Source organism: Anthonomus grandis, chromosome 18 (genome assembly GCF_022605725.1).
Source record: "Anthonomus grandis grandis chromosome 18, icAntGran1.3, whole genome shotgun sequence".
Lineage (NCBI taxonomy): Eukaryota > Metazoa > Arthropoda > Insecta > Coleoptera > Curculionidae > Anthonomus > Anthonomus grandis.
In genome coordinates this window covers 12,107,091-12,126,531 of record NC_065563.1, presented here as the reverse complement: position 1 = coordinate 12,126,531, position 19,441 = coordinate 12,107,091, and the positions used below count along the sequence as shown (strand labels likewise).

The window sequence follows — 19,441 nt, the reverse complement described above, 5'->3', positions numbered from 1 at the left end:
ATTCGCGAACGGGCCCCACGGAAAGGGACTCGAGGAAAAAACGGGGATCGAAACCAGCGATGTCGCCGTGATTCATTACACAGCTGCGAATTTCGCCGAGGATCGTGTGTTTTGTTGTTTGACGTTCGAGACTGTTTTGACAGGACCGACGGATGTGTCAAAATGGCCGCCGGGCGTACGGTAGATTTCTGTAAAAGTAGGGACAACAGATGGCGCTGACGGCACTATTTAATTAAATACTAACAGTTATATAGCGCTTTCATTTACGAAAATCCTGAAATAACTGTATATGTTAGTCATTCTTACCCTTCACCAGCTCTAATGTTAAAGGAAACTTACAGATTCCCAATAGTACTAGCACAGCCTAAACCTCAGGTCATGTCACTATAGTGCAGTGTTGCCAGGTGTGGCGTATTTGCGCCAGCGGCGCATTTAAAATTGAACTGGTACTTCTTAAAACCTAGTAAAGTATTTTGTTTTTGTTCCTACATTTTTTAAGTCAATAAAATAACCAATGTCTACGTTTACAAGATTTATCCAACAAAACTAGGTGTAGGTAAAAAGAGTGTGAAAATGAAAAGAGAATGATGGAAATCATGTGGGAACCCCAGAAAAACGATGAAACTGTTTGGATCACCTGTTTTTACTAACCTGTCCTCTGCCCTATGTAGTTGCACGATAATTGAATGTTTGCTTGTAAAATAATTTATCATGATACCGGAAAATCACAAAAACCCACAGATAAATTAGAACAAAATTATGAGGTTTGACTTGTGTTCCGCCCAAAGGGAAACACTCATAAAAATATGCTTGACAACGTGGCCTAAATTTGACATTAATGACGTTGGATGACAGTTGACATTGACAGTTGCTCCCTCCCAATGTTTATTTGGCAAGATCCGACCCGACACAACATCCTCCGCATATTTTCCCCAAAAAAAAAAAAATTACACTTTTAATAATTTCCGTCTGGGACGCGTGACGTCCCCAAACCGCCTTCTGCGGATAGAAAATGAACAAATTCGCGCTACGTGCCGCGGAGTTTCTCGAGGGTCTCGGTTTTAGGCGGGTGTATTTCAACTTCGAGGTCCAGTAAGTGAAACGAAGGTCGTTCTTTCAACTTTGCACCCAAGTCTGCTGGTTTTACTATTGAGGTCGGTAACCTCCCCCTTTTTTCTGGGTAAGTTCAAGTTCCTTCACTTATTTATTAGTGAAAGTAAACTTTAAGACTTTCCCGTTTATTTTTAAGGGTTAAATTTGTTATAGTGGGTTTTCCGAAGGGGTGTTAAATTAAGCACCTAAAAACTTTCTTTTAATATAAGGGGCTTTTACCAGTATATTAATAAATAAATTCAGTATCATTCATGTATGGAAACAAAGAAAGCGGCTCATTATGTCCCAATTAGGCCATACAGATGATTACAACTAAGTCTTAGTTATTAGCATATGTGGGAGCAAGTAAATGGGTTATGGCAGCATAATTTTATGTTAACGTTACTTATAGTGGGAGCATTTTTCTAAACAATCGCTTGGCTTTCGCTATCCTGGCAAGAAAAACTTTTGAAAGTTTATTTTAGAAAAAGTCAAGGTTACTCTTAACTTGCCATTGTAACAAGTTAAAAATAGAGAGCATATTATTGTGTCTGTGCAATAAATCTTTGGAGCTAATGCAGGAAATTTAATTGATAATTTATGAATACCTACTACTTGAATTTGCGGTGATAACATGTGTCTAGATTAAACTAAACCTTACTCGCTAAGCTGTTTTATCTTAAGTAGAGTTATTTCCTGTTATTATTGTGTCACACATTATTGCTTCAAGTCACATTTTTTACACCGGACTTGTAATGATTATCATCGGATTCTTCTAATTGAACATTGCATTAAAAAAACTGTTGTCCTCATTAAATTGCCATTAAGAGAACATAAATAAATGTTGCAAGTGCTTATTTTTACCTGCTTGGGTTTCGTCTCTTTAGGATAACAAACATTTCAAGAATAATGGCGGGAAAACCCGATCAAAAAAAAGGAATAAAATACCAATAAACTAAAAGTCTGTGTTTTTCCCACTCTTCCCTGCAATGATTCCCGGTTGTAGACCGCTTGACGTCAACCAATTTTAAAGTTAGATCGCGCTTTTCGCGAAACGGTTTTCATTCGAAATTTGAATTTGATACGGAAAACGTTTCATTTTTCCGTGTTTTTTTTTTTTGTTGGCATTTTGTGACCCAGTGAGATTCGGCTATAACAGGTATACCTTAGAAATTATTTATACAGTTGCAGCTAAAATAAATAGAGGCCTAATCCAGTGTTTTAAAACTGTCATATTATTGCAACAATTTCTTTTTACTGGTCCAAACTGATGTCTCCAATATTGCGGCAAAGGTCTCTCGATTTCTATAAAAAAACCGGATTATCTGGCATCACCATCAGGGGTATTTTCGCTTGTTTTTTTGGAATATATGTGCTAACTTGCAGTGCCCCATTTTGTATGTGGTGGCCATCTTGTTTACTGTCAATGTCATTCCCCCTTTTGACATTGACAGTTCCCATATTTCGGTTTGTAAAACTTGACACTTTCGGATACCCTGTATATGAGCAAAAAAATAATTGTCTAGTTTAGGGTGCCATAAATAAATACACGCATATGACGTGCACGTTTAAAAATAAGATACACGCCCACGAGTTTCTTATTAATCCGGGGGGGGGGTCCTGTAACTTTATTTGTATCTGACGTCATATTGTCGCTATATAGGCCACCTCGATTTTGTTTTGTATATTGTAAAAATGTCATTTTGACTATTGACAGTCATATATGACAGATGACCAGGTGCCGATTTGACAACGTCAGCCTTAGATAAGTCCTTATTTCTTATTTAGAATAGAAACCAATAAATCATATTTCTTTATAAATACTGTGCGCGACATTAAAAGTTAATCCGCGAAATAAAATTAATTGCGACCCTGGATAACGCATTAATATTTCGAAAATATACATGTAGTAAATATAATTTCGCTGAGTTATAAATATTTATGAATTAAAAACTAAATATTCGCTATATTGTGGCACCACTGTCAACGTCATCCTTATGACACTTCAGCATATGTCAGCTGTCAAAACAAACTTAGAATAAAGTAAATTCTAACCTAAAAACGTTGCCTCCCTGTACACCTAATTATTGAATTCCCCCCTCCAAAAAAAAAAACAATAAATCAATATAATTATTATCTTAACTCAATTAATCTTCTATAATCCGCCTTAAAACTATTGAAATACTCAACTGTGTTTGTTTTTGTGACAGCTTTGACATCACGAGCTGTCATAAATCAAGCGAGTGTGCTGTAAAATAGAGAGAGAGAGAGCGAAATAATGGGAAAATACGAAATGCAGTCTATGCCCGTCCAAAAGGCGGCAAACAACTTTATTTGCGCCCATTCCACTTGTAAAAGTTTATTTTTTAACGGGAACGCGGACATGCGCGATAACACGAACGTAAACGGCATCAAACCGGAATTATTCGGTTTGAACCAATTATTGGAAGAGGGTGACGAGGGCGAGGGGATTCCCCGGGGCATGGAAGTCCTGACCAATCAGGTGGCCGGACACATAATCGACGATTCCGGAGGAATCGGTTAGTATAATTTAGTGGCCGTGTCAAATTTGACATTGACAGCGGTTTGTTTCTTTTTTTTTTTAGGTATGTTAAAAAAGGAGGGATTAGCCTTTAAGCCGTTATTGAAGAAGGAGTATGCCGAGCGCGAGGTGAAACTGTACGAGCAATTGGAGACGACCGTGGACCGGTGCCTAATCGAGATGCGCCAGTTGGTGCCGAAATACCATGGGGTGCAAAAAGTGAGTCAAGCAAATTGTTTTTATAATTAGCGTCGGTTTTGTTTAGTTTGCTGGGGACGGCTGACTTTCGTCAGGTCTCGATTTACTTTACCGATAAATTTTCAATTGTTGACCTTTTCTTTTGTTTGAAAGGATAATAAACACGCCCGAGATTTGTTATCTTGTATAGTTAAAAAAAAAAAAATCCTCCGGACTTCTTTTTGAACCGTCCTCGTAACAAAACAAAAATGGCCGCCATATAGGCGTGGCACGGATCACGTGACGATGGTAACGGTCTAATAAACCGCTTATAACTGATTTTAAATAAAAATTATTATTTCACTGACATACACACATAACATTGTCCCATTTGGTCGTTAGGGTGTATTTATTTTATGTCGCTATTATTCGCATTAAATTTTAAAAAGTCCGTTTTGTATCTCCCTTGTAATAAACAACAACGGGACCCCACCCCAATCGTATTACGTGCTGTCAAAGTCGGCTCCGCCCACAAGCAAGATGGCCGCCCCGTTGACATATGCCTATATAATAAAAAATTGTTTATGTTTCTTTTCAGTTAGAAGTAAAGGGGAACCGAATGGACTTTTTAGTATTAGAAGACCTGACGCACGGTTTCAAGGAGCCCTGCATCATGGACATCAAGATCGGACGGAGAACGTGGGACCCCAAAGCCACCTATGACAAAATAATCTCCGAAGACGTAAGCGTTAAAACTAATTCACACGTTTTTTTTTTCTTTTGAGGTTATTATATAAAGGTTAAATAAATTAAAACAGCAAAAGTACCACGAATGCAAACGGGACCTGGCGTTCTGTATACCGGGCTTTCAAGTGTACAAAATCGCCTGCGGGGGCCAACTAGTCAAATACGATAAGGAGTACGGCAAGAGTCTGAACAAAGATGGCGCTAAAGAAGGTGCGTTTGTTTGGTCGATTGTCCCTAAATGGTGAATTAGAAAATCAATTTTTTAGCGGTGAAAACGTTCTTGAACGCCGACACCCACCATTTTTGTCGGAAACTTTTAGTGCAATTTCTCGCCTCCCTATGGCAGATCCAACATTTCGCCCGCAACCAACGCCGTTTAAGACTTTACGCCACCTCGATCCTGTTGGTTTACGACGCGAGACGCCTTAAGGAGCACGTGAACCATAAGAACCCTCAAGGGACCAACAGACCGCCCCTGGTTAGACATCGCAGCTTATACAGGTCAGCACTTAAAAAAAAAAAATTATCTATATTAAACATTTAGGCGAGATGTTTGAATTCATCATCTCTCAGGCAATAATGCCAGAATATTATTACGCGGTTTAAATATAAGGACAATAATCTTTTTGTTATATAGGTTCGAAATAAGTGTCAGTTATTTATGGGAAAAGTAATGATGTGCGGCACTTAAGAAGTACGTAGCGATAGTCGAGAAATATTAGTTTGTAACTTGATACTTTGTTTAGGTTAAAAAGGTTTAGAGGATAAGGCGTATTTTTGGTAAGAAACAAAAAAACAGTTCCATATGAAGTCGTGGCGGATAAAGATTAAATAAAAGTTGATTGAATTTATAAAAAGAGTTTGTTTTTCGTTATAAATTTTAACAATATCGTAGTTATAATTAAGAATATAATTAACAAATTCGTCAAAACCAGTTTTCACCGAGCGCCGATGTTATAAGGTCACTTTCTTGTGTGGTTTGTGACAAAAATATTCCCAAGCCGGCCTATAAGGTCTCATGTAGTATCTGTGAAAAGTGGCATCATTCTGAGTGTGCAAACTTAAGTGAGCTTGAGGTACGAATAATGAATGAACAAAATAAATGTTGGTACTTCGACGGTGCTATTTTCCCAAACATCAAGTGCTTCTCTTTGAACTGGCAAAAGTGATACCAATGAGTCCATGTTATTTACCCTAGTAGTAGAATTGAAAGGTGAAATAAGTGGCTCAAGAACTGAAGTGTCAACTATGAAGGAATCCTTTGAATTTTTTTAGCTCTTTATATGAGGAACAAAAACAAGCAAATAAAGTTAAGGGGAGGAAATAAAAAAGGAGAATACCAAACTTCGTTCTGACTTAACGTTGTTGCTAAACAAGTTTTCTGCTATGGAAAACAAAAAATGCGAAAAGTTCCTTTTAATTAATGGCCCATTTGAAATTAGATGATGATGTTAGTGAATCAAGAGAGTTTTGTAGAGGATTGAAGACCGATCATACCCAAAGAAAAACCACCACTAGCAAGTGTGACTTTTAAATCCAGGGCTGTAATGCAGGATTTATATAAAATTCGAATAGACAAAGGGGGATTTAAATACAACTGCCTGTGGAGTCAATGAAAAAATGAAAAAAACATTAAAAGCTTAAAAAGGCCAAGCAACTTCGTCAAAAGGGCTATAAATATGTATGGAGCAGGAGTAACTTGGTGTTCATAAAGAGATCAGGCGATTTAAATAAAGAACGGTGCTTACAAAGGTTAGAAATAAAAATCAATGTAACGTGCAGTATTGCCAGATCGGTTTTAAAGTTTAGCAGTAGATTTTCAAAAAAAAAAACAGTAAATTTAAAAATTTCCTGAAATGCTTGCTGTGGCAAGATTGTTTCTCTGCTGAGTTTTTCATAGATTCACTTGCGAAAAAATTCGCTCGACATTCGCCGAAGAGTGTGGTAAACTTAAAATATTAAAAACAAAAGTGGTTAGAATAGGAAACATTGGTTTTTTATCACCAAAGCACATCTTCTCTATGTATGTCATTATCTTCCTCATTCCATGTAACATTTGTGTTTCTTAACAACCTGTATTCATTGTCCAAGTCTTGCAACTCATTTTCCCTAATTAAATTGGGAAAATGCTTTGCTAGAGGAATAATGCTACCATATTCCCCTGCCCTAACAATTTGAGGCTTAATCAAAAATAATGATTTCAAGACATCATTGTTAAAATCAAATTGTTCAAATTCTCTCACCCTGTACAAATTACTACTAGTTTTCCTCTAAATTATAATACTTAAAATTGAATATTTATGGCCCCGCGGCTCTTCACAAACGACATACGTTTAGTCCTATTGGTCGGTTTCGAGGCCGCTCCACCACTTGATCGGCAAGTCTTGGAAAAAAAACACCCAAAAAAAAGATTGGGATTTTAATAGGGCAAGTCACCCGCGCTCTCATCGTTCACTCGCTAAATTGGCACAAGTATGCCTCTAAATCTCCACTTTTTGTGAAAGAATCTCTCTCTATAAGTAAAATAACTCCCTATCGATCTCTAAAGCCCTATTTCACTAAATTAAATAAGTAGTGACCTAAAACGTTTATGGATGTAAACTTTAAGAATTTATTTAGTTTAAGAAGTATTTGCCTGAGTGTCCGCCGAAGTAAGAGCTGTGTTCTTTTTTTCGGATATTATTATTTCATTAAACGGGTCAAATTTATCAGTACAACAAATTATGTGTTGTGATTTCTTCCCCATCCTTTAAATCACCGGATAAATTAAAATAAAAACAGAATCAGTCCCTTTGGAAATGCATATAATTTTTTAAATTCTCTTATCTATTATGTTGGGAAAGGAATTAGAGCCCCCGATACAAACCATTTGGAAATTTGATTTGCCGCCCCTACAAAAAAATCTTAACATCTGCTTCTAAGGACATGAATCTGTTTTGTAGTTAAATTTGTAGAATCAATTGCATCAATTTGTGCCCCCAAGTATATACCTGAAAGTGGTAAATAATTTCCAGGGTCTTTAAAATTAATATTATATATGGGTGTTTTTAAAAGCACATCCCTCTTTATAAAACACTCAAGAATTGTTTTAAAGGTTGATGTTATGTTTGAGTGCAGATCATGAAGTTTAGATTTCTCGCTCTGCATTTCTCTATTAATTTTATTAAAAAATGGGAGAGAAAACTGTAGAAAAATAAGAAAATATTTTGTTAAGGGGTCCTTTAGTTTAACAAGGATATTTTCAGCATGAATGTTGAAGTCATTAGCTACTGCATCTGTGAAAAAAAGAGTTAACGCACTGTATTGCTCTAAGAGCCGCCCAACAACACTTTCTAATAAAAGCCATCTCGTCTGGGCAGGATGGAGAATTTTATGTACTGGTGTTTTTGTAAATATTTGAAAGTCATAATAATATTCAACCCGTTTAGGGCTCAATGAAAAATGATTGTAAACATTTCTAGTAAAATCTTCTAATTCACTAGGTAATTTTTCGCATACACTGGAAGCGCAGAGATTATGATTGCTGTGGCAAATGCATTTAATTTAAAAAATATTTGGTATTTCTTGCTTTAAACGAGACATTACCGAGTTTTGTCTACCGCACATCACGTTTGCCCCATCTGAGGCGAAACCAATGAGATGTTTTTATACGGGACCACGGGATTACTATTAAATAGCTTAACTAATTCACTAAAAATATTTTCGGCTTTTGCATCCTTCATTGGTATTAATGACAAAAGGCAATCTTGAATCCTAAAATAATAAGTACATTTTATAAGCCTAATGAACTAGAAAAAAAATTCCCTACCTTTTGTTGCATCGATATCTAACAACAAGAGCTAAATGTTTTGTGCATCCTCTATCGGTAGATTCATCCACAATAAGAGAAAACTTCTTATTTTTTAAATCATTAATAACATTAATTTCATTTTGTTTGCCAATCACATTTTTTTATTAATGCAGAGCATTTTGTTCGACTGCATTGTATTTGCTTTGAGATTTGAGAGTCCGGACAAACTGTTCTTAATAAATCGGGCAAATGTTCCATAACATTATAAGCCAGATTATGCTCACTTACAAATGCAGCCAAATGTAAGTCAGCCTTTTTTACAGACTCATCATTATTTTAATTTGGTTTAAAAATATTAAGTTTATTGCTGACCCTTTAGTCCCTTGGAAAATTTTTGGTGGATATTGCTTTCTTTATGTTTTAAAATTATTGTCTTTCCGGATGAAGCAATTAAAATATTTTTGTTGCATATTTTACAAAAAGCCTCATAAACATTTCATCTTGTTCCCAATCCAATCTATATTTTTGCTGGTATTTAATCTTTTTAGACTTTTTTGGGGAAGAGGGTCCTGCTTTACCAGAAGAATCAAAGTCCGAACTATCAAAAAATTAAAAAATATGAATAATACTAGGTAGTTAAAATACCTAATATACTTAGGGCAAGATAATTAGCCAATTACACAGTGTCCAAATAGGGTATCAGCACTTTATTTTTGCATTTAATCTCAGACGTGGCAACGCCGCCACTTACGGTGGGAGTCAAATTGTAAACGGGTTCATGGAATTTCAGTTGCAATGGAGCCGTTTACCGGAGAGCAAGGTGCTTTTTGTGTACGTGCATTTTACCAAAACAATAATTCAATCGTGACAGCACGCCGTCTATATCGCTCATTACCAATTACATAATATTCAATTATCACCTAGCCCTGATGTTATTAGAAAATGGATCAGAATGTTTGAAGCTACTGGATCCACAGTGACAATTCATAATACAGGCAGCCCACGAATCGTAAGAAGTGCAAAAAACATCGAAGGAGTACATCAATCAGTCAGAGAGAATCCAACCTTATCTGTACGGAAGCGAAGTCAGTGCAGGAATTAAAACCGAAGGATTACAATACACGGTTAGAATTTGTCAATGAAATGATGGAACGATTCGTCGATTTCAATAATATTTTATTCAGTGTTGAGCCTAATTTTCATGTAAACGGCCACATAAATAAGCAAAATTGCAGGTACTGGTCTGACGTTAATCCTCGCAGAAAACACGAACGTCCACTGCATAGCCCCAAAGTGGTCGTATAGGCTGCTACGTCTGCTGATGGCATAATTGGGTCGTATTTTTTTGAAGATCAAAATGGACGGGCACTTACCGTTAATACCGAGCGGTATTGTGCAATGTCACAAGATTTTCTTGCACTATCTCCCCGACAGTTTCAAGGTTTTAACTTAGAAACCTGGTTTCAGCAGGATGGTGCGACATGCCATACGTCAAATCGCGAGCAATTGAAGCTGTTCAACAATTATTCCCCAATAAAGTCATTTCAAGAAGAGGCAATATTAACTGGCCTCCTAGGAGCCCGGACATGTCGCCACTTGATTATTTCTTATGGGGTTACCTTAAAAGTAAGGTCTACAAGAATAATCTAGCTGATATTAAAGCAAAATATCCAGGAGCAAATAAGATTAATACCAAGGGAAATGTGTGGACGGGTTATCAATAATCTTCGTTCTCGATTTGAAGAGTGCATACAGCGCAACGGACACCATTTAGACAACATTGTTTTTGGTTCATAAATTTTCATTGACTGTACATGAATTTGCCATGAATAAATGATCATAGAAATGTGGTGTATTTGGTTTATGCAAACATCACATTGCTGATACCCTTTTTGGACACCTTGTATAATGTACGTGGGGAGTGTACCACATAATTTAAAGTTACAGCTTGCAGCCTTTTTTCTTGAATAAAACACTTCAGCTTTATGCTTGTGAAGTAGATTTTCCTGTTGGAGGGTAGTGATTTTATCATCTAGTTGTTTTTTTTCTATGGCATTTTCTGACACATTCTTCATTTTGGCTTCTAGGGACCTAATATTTGCTAAGTATTCGTCACAGATACTGCACGTATCCGACCCCGTGTAACCAAATGAAATGTTGAAGTCTCGTGAGAAAATAGATCTGAATTATAGCTTGTTTAGTCACTAAACGACTAAACAAGCTATAATTCACCCTATAAGATTTAACTATGTAATAGTATTATTATTCTTAATAAAGACATTATTTATTTATTAATTAGTATATACCATATTTGTTTGTATTGCACATAGACCTTTTATAGATATTTGTTCATTTGCTTATTATTAAAAAAAAACTCTGATAGACGCCAAAAGGTCTAAGTTACCGGTGTGTCTATAATAAATATCTCTTTCTTTCTTTCTCTCTCTCTCTCTTTAAGACAATTATATAACCTCAATTTTATAGGCCGTTAAGTCTCGCCCAACTGAACAACGGGTGCGAGAGGGTGCCGACCGGATTCAGCGGCCAGTTAACCACCGACGGCCCCATTTTGAGGGCGCCCAGCAAAAAATCGGCGCTCGCCCTGGACCCGGAACAGCCCCGCACCGTGGTGAACAACAATAACACGTGGCAAAAGTCGATTCACGCCCTAAAGCGGACGCACTCGTTTCAGAACAATTACGACAAGGACGTGCAGCACAGGAAACAGAATTACACCTCGATGCTGGACGATCTGTGTTGCGAGAGCAAAAGTGAGGTTAGTTTAGTGTGTGTGTGTGTCTCTGTGAGAGAGTAAGAAATACTGAAGAGAGTAGAAATAAATTATCCTATGAGCAAAAGAATTTCCTGATTTAGACTGAAATTTATGGGGGATGGACCTAGGGGTCGCTATAATAGTATAAACACACTTTCGAGAACAACCTTTTGAGAAATTTCAATAATTTTTTCAGTAAAGAATAGAGGGATTCCTGAGGATGCTTTTTATGCATAAATCAGTTTTTTAGGTACAACGTTTAATTAGTTAAAGGCTGTTTCTGTTTAAGAGGCATTCTTTCTTAAAAGTTCTTCAACTTCTAATCAGAATAATTCAGGAACTATTCCAGGTACTTTTATGCGGTTTTAACCCTTAGTTAGAACGTTTAATGGCGAACAATTTTATATATAACCGATTTTTGTGGGTCAAAGACGCCTTGGGGAATTTTAATAATTATTTCAATAGAAAGTAGAGGGATCCCTGAAAATTAATTACATAAAAAACCTTTTTAGGTGCAAAATTGAATAAGTTAGAGCTGTTTTTGTCGAACTGTATTTAAGTAGCATTTTTTCTCTTAGAAATTCAACTTCTATCCGGGATAATTCAGGAACTATTCCAGGCATTTGTATGCGGTTCCCACTATTAGTTAAGGCGTGTAATAGCGAACAATTTCATATACAAACGATTTTTGTAACCGAAGAATTGCCTGAGCTGGACTCACTTTTGTGAAGGATAGACCTAGGGAGGCAGAATATATATAACAGACTTTTGAGTATAAATCAAAAACCCTTTGAGGGATTTTAATAATTTTTCCAGTAAAGGGAAAGGGTTTCTTGGGGATACTTTTAGTTCATAAATCTGCCTTTTAGGGAGAAAATTTAACGAGCTATAGCGATTTTCGTTGGACTAAGGTTAAGTAGCATTTTTTCTTAGAACTTCAACTTTTATTCAGGATAATTCAGGAATTATTCCAGGCATTTTTATTCGACTCCCAGTCTCAGCTAAGGCGTTTATTAACGAACAATTTCATATACAAACGATTCTTGCACCTCAAGAATTGCCTAGTCTAGGTTCAGATTTGTGAGGGATGGACCTAGTTAGTCGGTCATATAAACGCACTTTTGAATATAAATCAAAAACCAATTGAGGAATTTTCATATTTTTTTTAGGGAAGTGAATAGTGATTACTCTGTTTTACCGACAATAAGTCACATGACACCATCTGTGAGAATGATTGGCATTAAAAGTTAAAACCGAGTCGTGTAGAGGGATTCGTGAGGATCAACTTCATGTCAAAAATGCCTTTTTAGGTGCAATATTTAACGAATTAAAGCAGTTTTGGTTTAAGGGGCATTTTTGCTTAGAATTTTAACTTTAATTCAGAATAATTCAGGAATTATTCCAGGCATTTGTATGCGGTTTTCACTTATAGTGAGAGAACTTCAACTTTTATTCAGGATAATTCAGGAATTATTCCAGGCATTTTTATACGATTCCCAGTCTCAGCTAAAGCGTTTATTAACGAACAATTTCATATACAAACGATTCTTGCACCTCAAGAATTGCCTAGTCTAGGTTCAGATTTGTGAGGGATGGACCTAGTTAGTCGGTCATATAAACGCACTTTTGAATATAAATCAAAAACCAATTGAGGAATTTTCATATTTTTTTTAGGGAAGTGAATAGTGATTCTTGAAGATGGATTTCATTCATAAATCACCTCTTTGGGGGCAAAATTTACTGAAATAAGACAGTTTTAGTATAGGGGCTTTTTCTGATAAATATTAACTTCTATCCGTAATAACTCAACAAATCATTTCAGGCATTTTTTTTAAAGGCTATTACTCAAAACATCAACTTGATGTATACATTCTTGTAACTCAATAATTTTTTTAGTTACATTCATATTTAGTGAGGAATGCACCTAGAGGAGAAAGGGTGGGTCGTATAATACACCTTTGAGTATAACTCAAAAACCCTTCGAGGAATTTTTATATTTTTTCTGAGGCAAGTGTGGGGGGATTCTTAAAGGTAGATTCTATGCATAAACCACCTTCTTCGGTAAAAAATTATTAAATTACGGCAGTTTTTGCCGGACTATATTTAAGTAACCATTTTTTCATAGAACCTTAAGAATATTTCATGAACATTCCAGGCATTTTTATACGATTTTCACTCTTAGTTTAAGCGTTTAATAGCGAAAAATTCGATATTCAAACGATTCTTATAGCTGTTGAATTGCCTGAGTTAAGCTGGGATTTACAAGGGATGGACCTAGAAATGTTTAAAATTAGATCGGACCTACGTCATATAAACACAGTTTTGAGTATATCTCAAAAAGGAATTAACCCCTTGTAAGGAATTTTGATATTTCATTTATTAGAGTATAGACGGATTCTTGAAGAGGGATTCCATGCATAAATCACCTCTTTACGTGCAAATTTTAATTAATTAAGACAGTCGGACAAAACACTGTATTTAAGTAAAATTTTTTCTTAAAATGTTTATTTTCATACAGAATAATTCAGGAACTAGTTAAGCCATTTTTATGCAATTGTCACTCTTAGTTAAACCATTTAATACCAAACAATTTCATATACAAACGATTCTTGTAGCTCAATAATTGCCCGAGTTACACTCGGTTTTACCCCATGAAGAACCTAAATAAAAAAATCCCTCTTTCGCCGGTTTGTTTCAGGTGTGGGCCACGGCGAAACTGATCGATTTCGCCCACGTTTACCCGTCGGACAGCGTGGACGTGGACAAAAACTACCTGGAAGGCGTCGAGAACCTCGTCAAGATGTTCGAGGATTTCCTCGCCGAGACTGACGAGTAAGAACGCCATCTACATTTAAAAGAAAAAAAAACAAACTTTCGAAGCTCAATTCGCGCGTGGAATATTAATTTTTAGTTCCTTATAGTGTGTACTTAAAATGTATTTATTAACATCACCGTAAACGTGTGTGTTGCATGTGGTGGTTTTCCTCTTTTTTTTTTTCTACTTTTTACTCACCATATTAAAGAAATTTATTCATTAAAAAAACGAATAAAAAGAATTTTTTATTTTTAACAAATTATAAGGGTAAAGCGTTATCCCTGTCTCTTTTCTGCTTGATCCTCCACAGTTTGTAGTGGTGTCTCCATTTGTCCTTTTTCAGCACCTCCCTCGATTTGTTCTCGAGCCAATACTTTAAGCTGAAAACGATTTAAAGAGGGATAAGGTTAAAATGGGAAGTTCTGTTTTACCGACAATAAGTCACATGACACCATCTGTGAGAATGATTGGTATTAAAAGTTAAAACCGAGCCGTGTAGAGGGATTCGTGAGGATCAACTTCATGTCAAAAATGCCTTTTTAGGTGCAATATTTAACGAATTAAAGCAGTTTTGGTTTAAGGGGCATTTTTGCTTAGAATTTCAACTTTAATTCAGGATAATTCAGGAATTATTCCAGGCATTTTAATGCGGTTTTCACTTATAGTTCGAGCATTTAATAACAAATAATTTCATATATAAACGATTCTTGTAGCTCAACAATTGCATGGGCTAGACTCGGATTTACAAGGGATGGACCTAGGAGGGTCTAAAATAGGTCATGTAAACACATTTTTGAGTATATCTCGAAAAGCTTTGAAGGAATTTTAATATTTCTTTTACTGAAACGTAAAGGGATCCCTGAAGATGGATTTCATGTAAGAAACGCCTTTATAGGTGCAATATTTCACGAGTTAGGACATTTTTTGTTTCAGGGACATTTTTTCTACAAATTCAACTTTAATCCAGGAATTATTCCAGGCATTTTTATGCGATTTTCACACATAATTAGCGCGTTTAATAAAGAACAATTTTATATATAAACGATTCTTGTAGCTCACAAATTGCCTGAGATACATTCACATTTACGAGGGACGGACCTGGGAAGCTCTAAAATTGGATTAGAAATATACCATATAAACACATTTTTGAGTATAACTCGAAAACTTATTGAGTAATTGTGATGTTTCTTTTACCAGAGTGTAAAGAGATTACTGAAGATGGATTTGATATAAGAAACACCTTTTTTAGATGCGACATGTTATGAGTTAGGACGGTTTTAGTTTAAGGGGCACTTTATAAAAGAATTTCAACTTAAGTCTAGGATAATGGGGGAACTATTCCAGGCATTTTTATGCGGTTTTCACTCATAGTTCGAGCATTTAATAACAAATAATTTCACATATAAACGATTCTTGTAGCTCAACAATTGCCTGGGCTAGACTCGGATTTACAAGGGATGGACCTAGGAGGGTCTAAAATAGGTCATATAAACACATTTTTGAGTGTAACTCAAAAAGCTTTAAAGGAATATTAATATTTCTTTTACTGAAATGTAAAGGGATTCCTGAAGATGGATTTCATGTAAGAAACACCTTTATAGGTGCAATATTTCACGAGTTAGGGAATTTTTTGTTTCAGGGACATTTTTTTTTTACACATTCAACTTTTATCCAGGATAATTCAGGAATTATTCCAGGCATTTGTATGCGGTTTTCACTCATAGTTCGAGCATTTAATAACAAATAATTTCATGTATAAACGATTCTTGTAGCTCAACAATTACCTGGGCTAGGCTCGGATTTACGAGGGATGGACCTAGGAGGGTCTAAAATAGGTCATATAGACACATTTTTGAGTATATCTCAAAAAGCCTTGAAGGAATTTTAGTATTTCTTTTACTGAAATGTAAAGGGATCCCTGAAGATGGATTTCATGTAAGAAACACCTTTATAGGTTCAATATTTCACGAGTTAGGGAATTTTTTGTTTCAGGGACATTTTTTTTTTACACATTAAACTTTTATCCAGGATAATTCAGGAATTATTCCAGGCATTTTTATGCGGTTTTCACTCATAGTTAGAGCGTTTAATAACGAACAATTTATATATAAACGATTCTTGTAGCTCACAAATTGCCCGAGATACATTCAGGTTTACGAGGGACGGACCTAGGAAGCTCTAAAATTAGATTAGAAATATACCATATAAACATATTTTTGAGTGTAACTCAAAAACCTATTGAGTAAGTGTGACGTTTCTTTTACCAGAGTGTAACGAGATTCCTGAAGATGGATTTCATATAAGAACCACCTTTTTAGATGCGATATGTTATGAGTTAGGACGGTTTTAGTTTAAGAGGCACTTTATAAAAGAATTTCAACTTTAGTCCAGGATAATTCAGGAATTATTCCAGGTATTTTTATGCGGTTTTCACTTACAGTTAGAGCACTTAATAACGAACAGTTTCATAGACAAACGATTCTTGTAGCTCTAAAATTACTTGAGCTAGACTCGGATTTACGAGGGATGGACCTAGGAGGGTCTAAAATAGGTCATATAGACACATTTTTGAGTGTAACTCAAAAAGCTTTCAAGGAATATTGATATTTCTTTACTAGAATGTAAAGAGGTTATTAAAGATCAATTTTATGTAAGAAACACCCTTTTAAGTGCAGTACTTGGTGAGTTAGGACGGTTTTGGTTTTACCGAGATTTTTTTCTTACACTTTCAATTTGTAACCAGGATAATTGAAGAACTATTCCAGGCATTTTTATGCGGTTTTCGCTTATAGTTCGAGCATTTAATAACAAATAATTTCACGAATAAACGATTCTTGTAGCTCGAAAATTACTTGAGCTAGACTCGGATTTACGAGGGGTGGACCTAGGAGGATCTAAAATAGGTCATATAGACACATTTTTCAGTGTAACTCAAAAACCTTTCAAGGAATATTAATATTTCTTTTACTGAAATGTAAAGGGATCCCTGAAGATGGTTCTCATGTAAGAAACACCTTTATAGGTGCAATACATCACGAGTTAGGACATTTTTTGTGTCAGGGACATTTTTTTTACAGATTTAACTTTAATCCAGGATAAATCAGGAATTATTCGAGTCATTTTTATGCGGTTTTCACTCATAGTTAGAGCGTTTAATAACGAACAATTTCATATATAAACGATTCTTGTAGCTCAACAATTGCCTGGGCTAGACTCGGATTTACGAGGGATGGACCTAGGAGGGTCTAAAATAGGTCGTATAAACACATTTTTGAGTGTAACCCAAAAAGCTTTGAAGGAATATTAATATTTCTTTTACTGAAACGTAAAGGGATCCCTGAAGATGGATTTTATGTGAGAAACACCTTTATAGGTGCAATATTTCACGAGTTAGGACATTTTTTGTTTCAGGGACATTTTTTCTACAAATTCAACTTTTATCCAGAAATTATTCCAGGCATTTTTATGCGATTTTCACACATAGTTAGAGCGTTTAATAACGAACAATTTCATATATAAACGATTCTTGTAGCTCACAAATTGCCTGAGATACATTCAGATTTACGAGGGACGGACCTGGGAAGCTCTAAAATTGGATTAGAAATATACCATATAAACACATTTTTGAGTATAACTCGAAAACTTATTCAGTAATTGTAATGTTTCTTTTACCAGAGTGTAAAGAGATTCCTGAAGATGGATTTCATATAAGAAACACCTTTTTAGATGCGACATGTTATGAGTTAGGACGGTTTTAGTTTAAGCGGCACTTTATAAAAGAATTTCAACTTTAGTCCAGGATAATGGGGGAACTATTCCAGGTATTTTTATGCGGTTTTCACTTACAGTTAGAGCATTTAATAACGAACAATTTGATATACGAAGAATTCTTGTATCTCAACAATTACCCGAGCTAGACTCGGATATTCTAGAGAGGGTCTGAATTAAATCCGATACATAGGACAGGGGGATTTGGAGGAAATTAGGTTTGACAGAAAACCAAATATAAAAAAGTACAATAATATTTTTAATTAAAAAAGAATGTAACCGTATATCCCTCAATGACTCCCTATAAAAAACATAAACATTTACTTGTTATACTTATAATATCCCTCTCCGGTTTTCATGCCCAACTTCTTCTGTTGCACCAGCTGCTCCAAGGAGGCACAGGGATTAAACAACACATTATCCGGGAACTTTTTGTGCCACCCCTGTAGGATTGAAAGGGTGGTGTCATGGCCCACATAATCCGACAGCTCTATGGGGCCCATCGGGTGTCCTGCGCCTAACTTCATTGCGGTGTCGATGTCTTTCGGTGAGGCGTCCCCTGTTTAAAGATTTTAAGGTGTTTTCTTTAAAATTCAGTCAACTATTGCTTACTTACCTCGCTCCATCATCCTAATGGCCTCGGCAATATAAGGCACCAGCAACCGGTTAACGATGAACCCCGGGGTGTCTTTGCAGGTGACACAAGTTTTCCCTATTGACTTGCCCCAGGCGATGAAGGCCTTGTAAGTTTCCTCGCTTTGCTCGGGGATTCTGACCACTTCTAATAGTTTCATTACAGGGACGGGATTGAAGAAGTGTAGTCCACCAAATCTGTAAAATTGATCCTGATCCTCCAAAGATCCTAAATCAATTCCTTGCTTATTACCTGTCCTTCCTTATAACCACTGAAGCGATCTCCCCAATAGACAAGGAGCTGGTGTTCGAGGCAAATAAAGTCTTTTCAGGAGCAGCCTCGTCAAGAGACTTAAACAATTTATGCTTGATATCCAGATTTTCCACGATGGCTTCCACTACTAGATCGGCATCTATAACTGCCTCCGCCGGACTAGTCATACCTTGAATCCTGGATTTGGCTTCATCGGTGAACTTTTGAGCGGCACCGGGGTCGTCCTTATACAACTTCTTAGCCACCCTGCTTAAGTTCACTGAGATGCTCGATTCGGCTTTTTTTAGGAGGTCCGAGTTGACTTCCACCAGGGTAACATTGTTGCCACTCTGAGCAGCAACCTAATAATAAACTCCTTAAATAAAACCAGGATTATAAGGGAGTTTAGGGGGACATACCTGTGCTATTCCGGAGCCCATAAGGCCCCCACCGATGACCACCACATTCTTAATAACATTTCTGGGGGCGGTGGTCGAGAAACCTCGTTTGATAAAGGATAAACTGGCCATGTTTAAGACGATTTTAATTAATATGAGTATGATGTGCAACAACTGTCTGTTATCAACAACAGTTCAAGGTTCACTTCCTTGCTGTTCAAAGTACATAGGTTAGGATTATTATTTTTTTAGGTTATGTTTGGGTGCTGTTATACTACTTACCTTCTTGTTGGTATATTTGGAATTGTTAATTATATAAGTATTTATGCATAAATAAATGAAATCGTTAGTTTTGTTTAAGTAAATTATTTTGTTTATGTTGTGCAACTGACAAGTGTCTGCTAAAATGACAGGTGACAAGATTGACAGGGTTGCCTCAATCATCGTCATTGA

The 19,441-nt window shown here is 36.1% G+C and overlaps 2 protein-coding genes across 4 annotated transcripts; one reads left to right on the top strand and one right to left on the bottom strand.

Annotated features, from left to right (window-relative positions):
• The first annotated feature begins 48 nt into the window (after positions 1 to 48).
• On the top strand, positions 49 to 14,201 carry LOC126746688 (inositol polyphosphate multikinase). Of its 3 annotated transcripts, none has more exons than XM_050455018.1 (8): positions 49 to 196; positions 3,303 to 3,632; positions 3,699 to 3,853; positions 4,410 to 4,553; positions 4,630 to 4,768; positions 4,825 to 5,059; positions 10,833 to 11,124; positions 13,820 to 14,201. In XM_050455018.1, exons 2-8 carry the CDS (start codon positions 3,371 to 3,373, stop codon positions 13,955 to 13,957), a joined length of 1,365 nt encoding a protein of 454 aa, XP_050310975.1. In that variant the 5' UTR covers positions 49 to 196; positions 3,303 to 3,370; the 3' UTR covers positions 13,958 to 14,201. The 3 variants fall into 3 exon arrangements, with proteins under 3 accessions (XP_050310975.1, XP_050310974.1, XP_050310976.1); XM_050455017.1 differs by lacking the exon at positions 49 to 196 and adding an exon at positions 584 to 1,180; XM_050455019.1 differs by lacking the exon at positions 49 to 196 and adding an exon at positions 2,130 to 2,251.
• LOC126746691 (hydroxyacyl-coenzyme A dehydrogenase, mitochondrial-like) lies at positions 14,169 to 19,428 on the bottom strand. The gene is made up of 6 exons (XM_050455027.1): positions 19,271 to 19,428; positions 19,010 to 19,201; positions 18,591 to 18,952; positions 18,321 to 18,535; positions 18,029 to 18,263; positions 14,169 to 14,316 (listed from the first exon to the last, which is right to left on the bottom strand). The coding sequence occupies exons 2-6, from the start codon at positions 19,118 to 19,120 to the stop codon at positions 14,196 to 14,198; spliced, it is 1,044 nt and encodes a 347-aa protein (XP_050310984.1). The 5' UTR covers positions 19,121 to 19,201; positions 19,271 to 19,428; the 3' UTR covers positions 14,169 to 14,195.
• Positions 19,429 to 19,441: the final 13 nt, after the last annotated feature.

Coding starts and splice junctions, on each gene's coding strand:
- LOC126746688 (XM_050455018.1), top strand. CDS start 3,371: ATGGGAAAATACGAAATGCAGTCTATGCCCGTCCAAAAGGCGGCAAAC. Junction 3,633..3,698: donor CGACGATTCCGGAGGAATCG/GTTAGTATAATT, acceptor TTTTTTTTTTAG/GTATGTTAAAAAAGGAGGGA. Junction 5,060..10,832: donor AGACATCGCAGCTTATACAG/GTCAGCACTTAA, acceptor TCAATTTTATAG/GCCGTTAAGTCTCGCCCAAC.
- LOC126746691 (XM_050455027.1), bottom strand. CDS start 19,120: ATGGCCAGTTTATCCTTTATCAAACGAGGTTTCTCGACCACCGCCCCC. Junction 18,953..19,009: donor TGGGCTCCGGAATAGCACAG/GTATGTCCCCCT, acceptor GTTTATTATTAG/GTTGCTGCTCAGAGTGGCAA. Junction 18,264..18,320: donor CATTAGGATGATGGAGCGAG/GTAAGTAAGCAA, acceptor ATCTTTAAACAG/GGGACGCCTCACCGAAAGAC.